Source organism: Bidens hawaiensis, unplaced genomic scaffold, assembly GCF_021521415.1.
Source record: "Bidens hawaiensis isolate Kalapana, Puna unplaced genomic scaffold, B.hawaiensis_p1.1 tig00005142_1, whole genome shotgun sequence".
Taxonomy (NCBI): Eukaryota; Viridiplantae; Streptophyta; class Magnoliopsida; order Asterales; family Asteraceae; genus Bidens; species Bidens hawaiensis.
The window spans coordinates 950,141-963,492 of record NW_027491327.1 but is presented as its reverse complement, the minus strand read 5'-3'; the positions used below and the strand labels follow the sequence as shown (position 1 = coordinate 963,492).

Below are 13,352 nucleotides of genomic sequence, written 5' to 3'. Positions count from 1 at the left end.
CTGTACGAGAATTCTCATCCCTTCTTCTATCTTCGAATCCAAAATTACACTAAAACACGCTACATTTTCTCTTTTCTTTTCAACTAAATAATATTTTTCATACTTTTATCATTACCTTTTATCTCTCATTTTTTCACAACCACTTTTCACAAATATTAAAAAATTATAGGGGGTGAACAGTCATTTTTCAAATTTACAGAAAAATCACTACATGTCTTTTTTCTCCACTCACAACATCCTAAACTACTCTCTATATTATAAAAACTAGTTTTAGAACCTGTGTCACGCCTAGCGCCTTCATGTTTTACCTTACCCATTAATGCAAAGCATAAGGCATAATTAAAAACATATGACCATGTATTAATTTTTTTCTATTTAGTAAAAAAATTACAAATAAAAGAGCTCACCCGCGGCCAATGCCACTGTGGCGTTAAAGTTTGTAAACAAAAGAAGTTCATTATGAGTCCATTGAAACATTGATTTTCATTTGAATGTCTAATATGCAATTGCATAATAAATCAAAAGAAAAGACTTAATATTCTCAATTAAAATTTTGTGTGTGTGTAACGCGGATTAGAGAAGAGTTTGTAAAAACAATTCGGATTTTGTTATATTTAATTAATATTTGGTTGATCAGCTAGTAGTGTCACAAATACATTATATTCATTTTTGTGATTTAAATATGTTTTTTACAGATGAAAAGATCTTTTTAATTAGAATATATATGTGTGTGTGTGCGTGCCTATCTTTGTTGTTATGTTACAAAATATAGATATTTAAAAAAGCTAAAGATATCAAGGAAATTGATTTATTTTTTAAATGAAAACGTAATCTAAGAAATCGTATATTATTATTATTTTTTATATATTTTTATATTATTATGTATGAGATTATCATATATTAGAAATTAAAATTGAAATTGGTTAAATATTTCAATTCCATTTTTAGTTTTATATTTTCTCATCTAAATTACAATAAAAATTATTTATTTTATTAGGATATGTCCAATTTTAGAATATATAATCTTTATTTATATGGAAAGTTCTTAAAATGCCTATGAAAAGATATTAAGAATTTGAGTGGGAAAAATTAGTCAAGAATTCTTGAATATGTGACTGCCATATCATCCTCGTTATTTTCTTTTATTAGTATAGGTAGATATCATTCGGTTAATATGGTAGACAGGATGTGAATGCTCTAAATTAATATATTGATAGTTAGCCTATTCATTACATGGCTGAGCTGGCGGTGTTTTACCATCAAATACCGTGTCGCAACTATGGAAGGGTGACAAGAGGGCATCCAACAAATATTTAACGGTGCGGTAAGGTGAAATGCATGGATTGGCTTGTCTGAAGACTTTGTTCAAGGTATATCTTTTGTATTTATATACACTAGATGGGTGCCCGCGTGATGCCATAGGATATGCGCTCAAACACGACATTTGACGCTCAACCATTTTAGAATTGAGAGAGATATCGAGATAGAGCCAGTACGCGCCTAACCAAACAACAAGACGTGCGTAACCCAACAATAATATTGTGTGTAACGTGACATCGAACGCGTAACCGGTGTCGATAAACGCGAGACACAAGGATTGCATTCAATGCGTAACTGGTCCCAACCCGGCCCGAACCAAATTAACTTTTTTTGTATCACGTGTTTTGACCTTAACCACTACAAAACAACTTGAGTGAGCTCCTTCTAAGCTACTGGTCCTTTCTGTAACATCTCAACCGAAACGGAATATGTCACGTTGATACATTGATAGCTCATAAGCTCATGATACTAATTATTTATTAAATTCATTATATAATCCAAGATGTTACACAAAAACAAATTAATCAAAACAATTCAATATTCTATCCTTAGGGTCTACTAGATGTCTTCATAACTTGGCAAATCTTCACACAAAATACGTGTAGCATATATAAAAATAAAATGGCTAACTGAAAAATTAGTGAGAATTACACAAGTTGTATATATATTTTATAAGGCAAAAATCATACAACTCACGTGCATCGTAGATCAATCACAAGTATAAATGAATATGAAACAAACGTAAATGAGGATCCATTCTATTCGGATAAATCAAAATAATAGGATAGTATATGATCATACTAAATGAAGCTAGTGAGGATAATGAGACCAATTAGCAATTAAACACATAAAAACATAATTATCTGAGACATAAACAATCAACAAGTAATGAATCACAGGAGAACACGAGGGAGAGTATTTGAAATTTGAGATATGAATAAACATAGTTCGTTTGAATAGATGTATACATGCTACCCTTAAAATATGTAAATACGAAAAAACGGGTGTTTAAACTCATCAATATGATAACACTTGCGTGATTCTGTTTATGATTTTATTGAAGGGGTGTTAATAAGAGAAGTTGAACATGTATTTATTATATTTTTTAATTTATAACCGTTCAATGTTCATGAGACTGTTTGATCCATTTCTATGCACGACACCTCATTCCCGTGCAAGCTTTCAAATGATACTAAAAAACCCAGATCCCATTATACTTTTATTATTTTTTTTTTCTAAACAACAATTCACACACTCGTTTACTTTCTACTTCTAAACTAACCCCCCCCCCCCCCCCCCCCCCACCTCTCCCAAAAAAAAAAAAAAAAACCATCGGCCCATATTATTTATTTACTCTTAAACGATCAAACCATTTTACATTTCTTGGTGACTCAGTTTTTCTGTCTTGTTATTTGCATCTTCCTTAAAACCATCGGCCCATATTATTTATTTACTTTCATCAGCTTCAACATACGAATCTTGGAACCATGGATTCCTCAACATCACCTTCCAAGGTCAGTTTTTAATCCTAAATTCAGATCATAACATTAATGTTTTCATGTTTATATATATTTTGTGTGAACTTATGTTTATTGGTATGCATGTAACGTTTGAAGTTTTTGTATGCATATTATATATATGATCATGTTTTTGTAGTTGATTCATTTTACTTATTTGAATTTATCTTTTAAGATAAAGTTTGAATCTTGTGGTCAAACTAGGATTCTTGTTGTAGGCAATTTTTTTGACATAATTCAACATAGGCTTCTTGTTTCCGCCCGTGGCTGTTAGGATCACGCACGGACAGTATACAAAAGCAATAATATGGCACATGTTTCGGGGATTTAACGTGGTTCGGTCTACGGGTGGCAACTTGGTATTATTTATTTAAGTGATAATTGATTACACGTACACGAGATTACAATGTTAATTGTTAATTACTAATATAAACTGGCCGACAAACGAGCTTGGGCTGGCTGCCCCAACCCGTCGTCGCCCCTTTTGCTTCTTGCAATCGTAGATACCCAACAATGAGTGCATCATACTTTTATTAATGATACTAAGTTCTAACCTGTCAGTCATTTGACCAAAAAGTCAACTTCAAGTAAATATAAGATTATGCAGGCTTACAATCCTTTATATCATTATATGTTTGGTGCAATTGGGGAAAATAAATAAATATAACCCGGGTTCTTATTTATGCATTTTAATATATGCACTTCTTTTCTTTTAAGATAACATGTTCATAATTCAGACAAACAAGTCTCCATATCCAAAACCAGCATAGTACTAGTGTTGGTTTTTAAAGATTAAATCTTTTTTTAATAACATTTGATGCACAATTCACACTAATAACCTTGTTTTCCTCTTTGCATAAGTTTAAGCCTTTACTTATGAATCCCAGTGGTAACTTGTTTGAGAAAAAAAAGTCAAACCACATCTCTAGTTTCCAAGTCTTAGTCAAATTTAATGCATTCAGTGATACTAATTTCTAGGTATATTATGTAGCAAATTTTTTCCAGATTTTTACAACATTTGTCCTCTTTTTGCATGATTACTAATTCTATCTTATGTTTGCAGCAAAGTCAAGTGCAAAAAACCGACTCAGATGGGCCCTACCGTCTTCTTTACTGCTCAGGTAAGGGAAACAAATGGGGAGTTATGCAAGAGCTTGATAAGGGTGTGGAACCTAATGTAGGAGATTATGATAAAAGAACCGCACTTCATTTAGCTGCTTGTGAAGGTTGTACCGAAATTGTTCTTTTACTTCTTGAGAAAGGGGCGGATGTTAACTCTACTGACTGATGGGGTCGGACCGTAAGTGTTATTCTTTTAACAAGATCCTGAAATTGTAAATTTAGGTGGTGTTTCAATGTGCATTATTGTTATTGTTGTTGCTGAGGGTGGTTTTGATTATTATTTGCAGCCGCTTTTGGATGCACTTGGAGCAGGCCATTTGGAAATTTGCGAAATCCTTAAGGCGCATGGAGGAATTGATCTGGTACCTTATTTTCCCTTTATTGAAAACGAGTCAATGAAAATGTCTGCCTTGTAGTCAAACCTATTGTTTACCAGATGCAAAATGGACCATGACTTTTGCTTTGATAAAAGTTATGAATGGATAGTTTGGAACACTGTAAATTACCATTTTAGCCTTTTGAATGATTTGATTTTATATGAAAAATGTTAATGAAACATAGTGATATAACTTTGAAAATATTATCACAACATCAAATGTAATCTTAATATTTGTAGTTCAAGAGTATATGTTTGACCTCAAAAGTCAAACCGTATCTTTCTACAGATTGTAGCTGACTCTCAGACTCCATGTTACTGGATTCATTACACTGAAGTTCAATTGAAAGAAGCAGTTCTTATTGGCGAAGTAAATACTTCATCTAAATCGTTAAAAATACTATATTTTGAAATTAGTTTTATGTTAAAAACTTGCTAATGTCAGCAGGGTGCATATGGTGAAGTTTATAAAGTAAAATGGCGTGGTACAGAAGTTGCTGCAAAGACAATCCGGTCTTCAATTGCATCAAATGAGAAAGTGAGGTTAGCTTCGACCAACTAAAGTCAAACCTAATAGTCTGTTTGACTCTCATAAAGTCAAACATGAACTCATTGGTATTCATTTGGTCATCTGACCTTCTGTTATATAATATGTTTACAGAAAGGCGTTTTTGAAGGAACTTGCGTTGTGGCAAAAGTTGCGTCACCCGAACATAGTGCAATTTCTTGGTGTTTTGAAAGACTCGGACCGGCTTATTTTCTTAACGGAATATCTAAAAAATGTGGGTATTTTTACTTTTGGGTTCATTGATTTAGCGTTTTACTTAAAAAATGTGGGATTTTTTTAGGGAAGTCTGTATGATATTCTAAAAGAGAAAGGAAGACTTGATCCATTGACTGCTGTTTCTTATGCTTTGGATGTTGCAAGGTATGTCGTTTCTCACTTCTATTTGTTAACCTCATTTAAGATTGTACACTATGAAAAAATAATTGTACCAAATGCAATATTAAGATTTGAACATTCATTGTGGTTTTATCTTCATCCAAATTCATCCCAAAGAGTACAGTTTGACTTTTATGAGGTCAAACATATTGTTTTTTCTAACCCAAATTTGATGTGGAATTTCTTTTCAAACTTAACACCAAAAAGTTTTGAAATTTTTAGCTTTTATCAATTTCATTTTTAGCATCTACATTTTCTTGAAAAGTTGAAGAATCCGCTTAAATTTTTGAATTTTCACACATGAAAATCGATTTTGTATGATACAGGGGTATATGAATTATCTTCATCAGTTGCAGAAACTGAGGTCGAACTCTTTTACTATTATTAAGTACTTTATAATATTATAAAAACAGGAATTAAGGCGGTTTCCGACCCTGCAATCGGCTCTCGCTGATGCTGCAGGTAAAGCATTGGAAAAGTTTTGTGACGAGAGTAAAAGGAGTCTTCATATCTGACTGTCGATTTCTTCCAAAAGATTCCATATGAAGTCGACAAAACGGGGACTACTCCACCTGGTGACCGCATAAACCCACCTGGTCCAGACCCGTTAGTTGAACGATATGCAGAAGCACATTTAAGGACCGGGTCAAACATGTCATCTTATATTGGTATGGTATCGATACGCTCATGTGCACGATTCCCAAAGTGGTTGTTTATTGTCAAGTTAAAGAGGCTAAGCTAAATCTATTAAGTTACTTCTACACGCAAATAGGAAAGAGGGAGGTAATTATAGTCAAAGTCAATCAAACTTGTAATGTTTGACTAATGAAAGTCAAACTTATTCTTATGCGTAAAACTTTATAAGAAAACATTATTAAGTTCAAACGAAAAAGAAAACATAGTGTTCCGTGCATTTATCCAAAACATATATCAACTTACAAGAAGATTCATTAATACTAATGTTCAACAGAAAAGTGTTAAAAAGTCGTGGACCTGTTGTCTCTTGGCATACGAGCAAGTACTTTCATTTCTGAGGACCGTCCGGCGTCCACTGTTTCTTTGCATTGGCCTACCTAATAGATCCTAGAACAGAAAAGAAAAAATAGACTGACAAAATCAGTGATTATAGCAAAGAATTTTGCAGGTTAAGATTATCTTAAATAAGTATAATATAATGTTTGAAATTAGATTAAATTCAAAGAAAATCACATTAGTTTGACTTTCCATGATGGTCAAACTGTGTTCGTAAGTTTAAATAGAACAGAAATTTTATGTATAAAAGAAGCTTTGAGCATAGAAGCAAGCGATCTGTGATTAGTTTAGCAAAATTAGATCATCTGAGCTAATTAAAAAATTATGAGATCAGCGACATTAGAAGCACAGGTAGCATGTTACACATTCAGATCGATTGCATAATATTTACAAACCTGCACCTTGCACCAGTTAAAAAATCGATCCAAAACTGAAAAACTGAAAATACCAAAACTGAAATAACCGAACCGAGGCAAAATCCATCGCCCGATTTGGTTTTGGTTTTGGTTTTGCGTGAAAGTAAAAGCGAAAAAACAGAACCGAACCGATTCACCGAACCAAACTAATAGATTTTTTATTTTTCTTTTAAAAGTTAAGTTTTTTTATAATAGTTTAATATATAGTTAACCCAAATATATAATAATCATAATTATTTTTAACTAACAAAAGAACTTAAGGCCCAAATTCATTATTTTTGGCTAAGCCGAGAAAACTAAATCAATAACCGAAACCAGTTTGGTTTGCTTTTTGAACCAACCCATGCACACGCTTCTACTACCCAATTTGCTAATTTCAGTACAAAATGACTGTCAAAAAAGTTTTGTTAAATAATGTTCACACTTCACACTTGCTGGCTTTATTTGTATTTTATCCATTTACATTAAATTAAGGCAACTAAAATAAGGCAAGTGAAAGTTAGCTGAGAGAGAGAGAGAGATGACCTTCGTCAGATTTATCATCTTTCAATTTTCAGACCTTTAATCAAAGAAATGCTTTGTGGAAGATGAGTTATGCCGGTAACACTAATATCTAACAACTGTAAACATCCTACATTACCCAGTTCGTCAGCCAATTTCTCAACCATAAAACAGCCTTGAAGATCCAACACCCTGAGACGTTTCAACTTACAGATGCTGCTTGGAATTTCTCTTAAATTACAGCAACATTCTAGATTCAGTTCCTCCAACGACTCTAATTCACCAACATCCTCAGGTAATTTCTCAAGACTAGGACAAAATGTAAGAATTAGGGTTTTCAGACGTTTCAACATACAAATGCTATTAGGGAGATGTTTAACATTTGTATCACTTAAATTCAAAGAGACAAGGTTATGAAGATTTCCAATTGATGAGGGTATTTCTGATATTAAGTAATTACTTGAAAGATCCAGCTCTTGCAAACTATTGCTGGAGTGCCCTGTGACTATACAACCCGGGAATTCCTTCAGATTTAATCTTTTTATATTTAGAACCTCAAGTGATTCCAACTCCTCGATAAAAGATACAGACTTCAAATTGCTGCAGCTGTCTAAGTTTAAGTAGACAAGGCTTTTTAGGCATCCCCCGTCCACGTCAACTTTTACCAAATCCCAACAATCTTTAAGATTTAACCTCTCGAGTTTGGGAGTCAGCCCAAGGTCAAGGCTCCTCACCTTTGAACCACCCAAATCAAGGAATCTGAGCTTCTTCATAACCTATCACAAGATTTTGTTGTGATAAACACATTTTATTGTGATAGATATACATATATATTTATAACATTATAGAACTACCAATCAACCATCTTACCTTTCCCCGGCATTCCCAAAGCTGTACGATATTGCTTCCACGCATTTCAAGTGCAACAAGATTATTTGCTTCAAACGTTTTGGGTAAACACCAGTAGGGGTAGTTGTACCAATACAAATATCGTAACGAATTTGGAAAGTGTAGGCGAGCTTCGTCAATCTTCACACAGCCATTAAAACCATTTGTGAACACTCCCCTGTCCACAATTAGGCATCTAAGTTTCTTCATGTTTCCAAGACCTTCCAAATAAATACTAGGAGTGTTTTCAAGATCTATACATCTTACTGCTTCGTTACCCTATAATTCAAGAATGACCGTAAAAGCTATGTTATAACTAATGAAAAAATTGTGAGTATTTCATCTCCATCTTACAAATAGATTTGACTCTTACCATGTTATCAGACAAGACATGTTCGATTTCCTCCTGAACCCACAATCTGCTATGTTTGTGGGGCTCTTCTGGATGCTCACGACGTACAATATTCATGCCCATTTCTACTAAGTGGTCATGCATGGTTATAGTAGTTGAACCACTAAAAGTGTTTTCTGAAATTGTTATTAGAGATTTTTGCTCAAGAACTCTTAAACCGCTTCTAGCATAAAATCCGGAGCTTTCAAGCATTCTTATTGCATCGCCTTTCTCCCAACCTCGAAGGAAGCACGCCACATCTAGGAATATTTCCTTGTAATCTTCCTCAAGATTTTCATAACTTAGCTCCAATATTTTAAGAGTTTCCTTCAACGGAATTGTTTTGAGTCTCTCTAGTGCATCTGCCCATTCTGTAGCATCTTTACCACACAAATCTGAACCCAGAACTTTGATTGTTAAAGGAAGACCAGAAGCGTAACTTAAGACTTTTTGTGAAAGCTTTTCGAACTCTTTAGTTGGTTTATCTTTCCCAAATGCATGCCTATTGAAGAGGCAAATTGCTTCCTTGTTCGTTAAAAGATTGATATCACGTATCCATTTCACTTTGTGTGCTTCAAGCACCTGCCTATCTCTAGTTGTGATTATAATTCTGCTTCCTGGCCCGAACCAAGAAGTATCACCAACTAACATCTCAAGCTGCTCTCTATGATTTACATCATCGAGAACGACAAGAACTTTTTTGCCACGCAACATCTTTTTCATCAACCTTTCCCCTTCATGAACACCACTTAAACTAATGCCTTTATTCTTTAATACATCCCTAAGCACTTGTTCTTGCAACTTTTTCAAACCGGACCGCAAAGCATTTTCCCTCACATCCTCAACAAAACTTTGACCTTCGAAGTTAAATGCTATTTTATCAAAACTAGCTCGAGCCAAAGTGGTCTTCCCGGCACCTCCCATGCCCTTGATCCCTATCATGCGTACATCATTTGAACCAATTTCTAAACACGAATCAAGATCTTGCATCCTTTGTTCAATGCCTACTAAGCTTTCATCAAAGTTCATATCAATGGGACGTAACTCGAGTGAAACCTTCTCAATAATTAATTTTATGACTTTAGCTTCGTGCCTGCAGATAATTTTTTTTTTAATTATTAGATTGGTTAATAACCCACACAATCAAACATTTTTCAGGTCGGTGTAATTCAGAATGTATAAGTGTAACGTATTTCATGTTTCAGCTACGGGTGTATAGTATTTGAATTAAACTCAAGGAACTCAAAATTCGATTCCAGTAACATTCGAATTTGAAGGTTCGAATTTGGTTCCCAGTCATTCGAATTCGATTCGGTTCAAATTTGATTTGGTAATCGAGACTCGAAACAAAAACCAATTTATGATTTTAAATTCGAATCAAATTTCGAATTTAAACTATACATTTTTTTATTATAAATATTCATATTAATAAAGAGATAAATTACAAAAGTTTTTATACTTCTAAATATTAAAAATTAGAAGTTCCTCATTCTGGCTATTAAGTCATATGTTAGTGAATGCTACCACTTTAAATAAATCATTTAAAGTTTTTATAACTTTAAATGATTTATTTGTTTTATAAACTTGTACTTTTTGTTGTTTAAAACACAAGTTTATAGTCGTTTTGAAATTGGAATTAAAAGAAACGATTTTGTGACTTAATTCGAATCGAATCTATTCTAATTCGATTGGGATTCAAACTAAATCGAACTTCGAACTAGCCATTTTGAATTAGAAACGAACTGACTTTGTTGAAGCTATTTCGAATTTGAATACAACTTTAAAATTCAAAATTCGACGAAATTCGAATAATTTGAACACCCCTAGTTTTAGTTAGACTCAAGTGTACTTTATTATTTTCCTATAAAACAATAAAGGAATTACCCATCAGCAATGTTCTTCAAATCCCATCCAGACAAATTTGCTGCTGCTTCAAGAGCCTCTCTCCATTTTCTAACCTCTGATTTATTATTATTATCTTTATGTTTGGCAAAGGCCTCACCGACTGATCCGGTTTGTTTACGGACATCAGAGGGATCCACATCGTAGAACACTGGGAAAGCAATACGCCCGTTCGTCTTATGACACTCCATGATCTTCAGTAGCTCGTTTAAGCACCATGATGAAGATGCGTAGCTTTTGGAAAATACAATAATGTAGACTCTCGAGTCCTCAATGGCTTGTAAGAGCTCATCGTTGATCCTTTTTCCTTTATCGAGTCTCTCGTCATCTTTGAACGTGAAAATACCCCATTGATCAAGGGCAGCATAAAGATGATCAACAAAGGTCCTGCGGGTGTCTTCGCCACTAAAACTCAGAAACACATCGTACTTGTTGTTAGCAGATGAACTTGAAGAAGCCATTAAAGGTGTGCTTGGGATGAGATACTGAATTATCAAGTCTCTTTGATTTTTGAGAAAGAAATGATCACCAGCTGATTGCAAAGAAAGGAGGATATATTGAATTATTGATCGCAAGATGTGAACCACAGACAAGAGCTGTTAAAGTCAATAAAATTATGTATTATTACAATATTTAATTATCATAAATAAGATTGTTTTAGGAAGTGTTGAAACTTTCAAATCTGAGTAAAACGACTCAAATAAAAAAAAATCAATATTGCACGTTGTGGGGCCAAATTTCATTTTTAAATGTTAATAATAATAATAATAATAATAATAATAATAACAAAAGCAACAAAGAAATTTCTTTTTTATTTTGAGTTTACTTTTCAAAGGTTATGATTCACGAAAGGCAACAACTTGGATAGTAAATGGGTCACCTCTCTTTTTTATTTTGAGTTTACTTTTCAAAGTCTCCTTTAATCATATTAAACAAAAATATTGAATGAAGATTTGGAATGATTGGATCCGTTGTATCTCATACACCACTTTAAAATACCCTAGGCCGGATAAAAATTAGAGTCAAATTATTCTATAAATAGGGATATAAATGAAAAAAAAAAAAAGGATTTGTAGCATAAAAAATTCCCTTAAAAATTAATAAAAATAATAATAACTCAAAATAAAAAAAGAAAGCAACAGAAAAAAAAGACTGAAATGTTTCACCAGTCTTAGAGCATTCTCATCCAACCACTCATTTTAGTTGAGGTGTGTTTTTATAATTTAGAGAGTGATTCAGGGTGTTGTGAGTGAAGAGTTTTTATATTTTAGAAAAAGTAGTGATTTTTCTGTATATTTGAAAAGTTACCGTTCATCTGCTATAATTTTTTAATATATTTTAAAAGTGGTTGTGAGTGAAGGAAAAAGAAAAGGTAATGATAAAAGGTATAAAAAGTATTATTTAATTGAAATAGAGAGAGAAAATATAGTGAGTTTTAGTGTAATTTTTGGTTTAGGGATAAGGGGTGGGGATGAGAATGCTCTTAACCCATCCCTCATCCATATTTCTATAATTAAAATAAATACCATTACATTTCTCTCATTTTCAATTAAATAATATTTTTTTATGCCTATCATTACAGTTTTCTTTCTTCTCTATTCACAACCAATTCAACAAATATTAAAAAATAAATAAGGGCAAACAAAGTTTTCCCAAATTTACAAAAAAATCACTACCTTTATACAAACAGTTTTCAAATGACTTGATTTTTGTTAATTGGAAATTCAAACACCCGAATTGAAACATTGTTTCGTCGTTTGAATAACCGTTTCGAGATAAGTTTTACATCAGTCGAATCATATCGTTCTTCCGATCAAAAGCCCTAAAACATCATTTGAAATTCAGGAAAAAAACATAACGGCGTTAAGTGTTTTTTAACGGATGTCCATTGAGACAAAAATAGTTGAAAGTTGAGACCAATTGTAGTGATTTTTAAAGTTGGGATTATTATCAACCAATACACAAAAGTTAGGATTATTTATTTCCAATTTACCTTGTTAAAATTGTTTACAATACCTAGGGACCCAAGTCACTCACTCTATTATTGAAGCATACCATATAGACCTTTCGTGTAATTAACTTTTTTCAGTAATAAATTTAAATTTCTGTCTTTTTTAAGTAATAAATTTAAATTCCTCAAAACTAATCAAGTTCAAACAATCCAGGTGACAAAATTAAATAGCAATATTATTTCCATGAAAGCCCCATGGAGCAACTTGGATTTAGATAGGCCCTATCTATTTATTTTTGTTTTACTTTTAAAAGTCATGATGTCAAGAAAACCGCATGCAACAACTTGGATTATAAATAAGCCCTCTCTCTCTTTGATTTTGGGTTTACTATTCAAAATATTTTAGAGTTTCCTTATATTACACACGATGGAACAGAATAAATGATGTAATGAGTTTTGGAATGTGTTAAGTTATATATTCTTTCGTTTCTACTTTCTAAAATTATATATATAGAGAAAGCATGGTTTAAATAAAAATACATAGTTTTCTAAGAATAATAACAAGAGTATAAAATTTGAAGTTAAGAAATTATGTGAGACTATGGGGTGTTTGGGATTTATTATTTTGACCTCCTTGTGACTTTTAACTCTTTGAAATGTTAAATGATGTTTGGGAATCCTTGTGGTAGTTTTTTTCTCAAAATGGGTGATGGGAAAAATTTTTTTATCAAACTAGGTTTTTATATTTTTTTACTTATTAAAAAGGAAAATTGGTTTTAAATAATCCCAACTATCACATGTTGGTAAGTAACAGGCCCAACTTTGCACTTGGCTGGTGGCGGTCCCAACTAAAGGGGTATTTGTTTTTAACGGGCCGCGACTAACGGATGTTAACCCTGTTAGTGATTTGCTGACGTGGACCTTCTTCTCCGGTCGGAAACCTGCAACTCGCCTCCATTCTCCCTAATATCGTCACATCGTCTCCCTTCCTCT

General features: G+C 32.9%; 1 protein-coding gene across 1 annotated transcript; it reads right to left on the bottom strand.

Annotated features, from left to right (window-relative positions):
• Window positions 1–7,265: 7,265 nt before the first annotated feature.
• Window positions 7,266–10,921, bottom strand: LOC143628963 (TMV resistance protein N-like). Its single transcript, XM_077098388.1, has 4 exons — window positions 10,391–10,921; window positions 8,489–9,599; window positions 8,098–8,394; window positions 7,266–8,003 (listed from the first exon to the last, which is right to left on the bottom strand). Exons 1-4 carry the CDS (start codon window positions 10,867–10,869, stop codon window positions 7,266–7,268), a joined length of 2,625 nt encoding a protein of 874 aa, XP_076954503.1. The 5' UTR covers window positions 10,870–10,921.
• Window positions 10,922–13,352: the final 2,431 nt, after the last annotated feature.

Excerpts from the sequence above, each read along its gene's own strand:
- LOC143628963 (XM_077098388.1), bottom strand. The coding sequence starts at position 10,869 with ATGGCTTCTTCAAGTTCATCTGCTAACAACAAGTACGATGTGTTTCTG. Across the intron at positions 8,395-8,488 it reads ATGTCTTGTCTGATAACATG|GGTAACGAAGCAGTAAGATG; the intron begins GTAAGAGTCAAA and ends CTTGAATTATAG. Across the intron at positions 8,004-8,097 it reads TTTGGGAATGCCGGGGAAAG|GTTATGAAGAAGCTCAGATT; the intron begins GTAAGATGGTTG and ends ATCTTGTGATAG.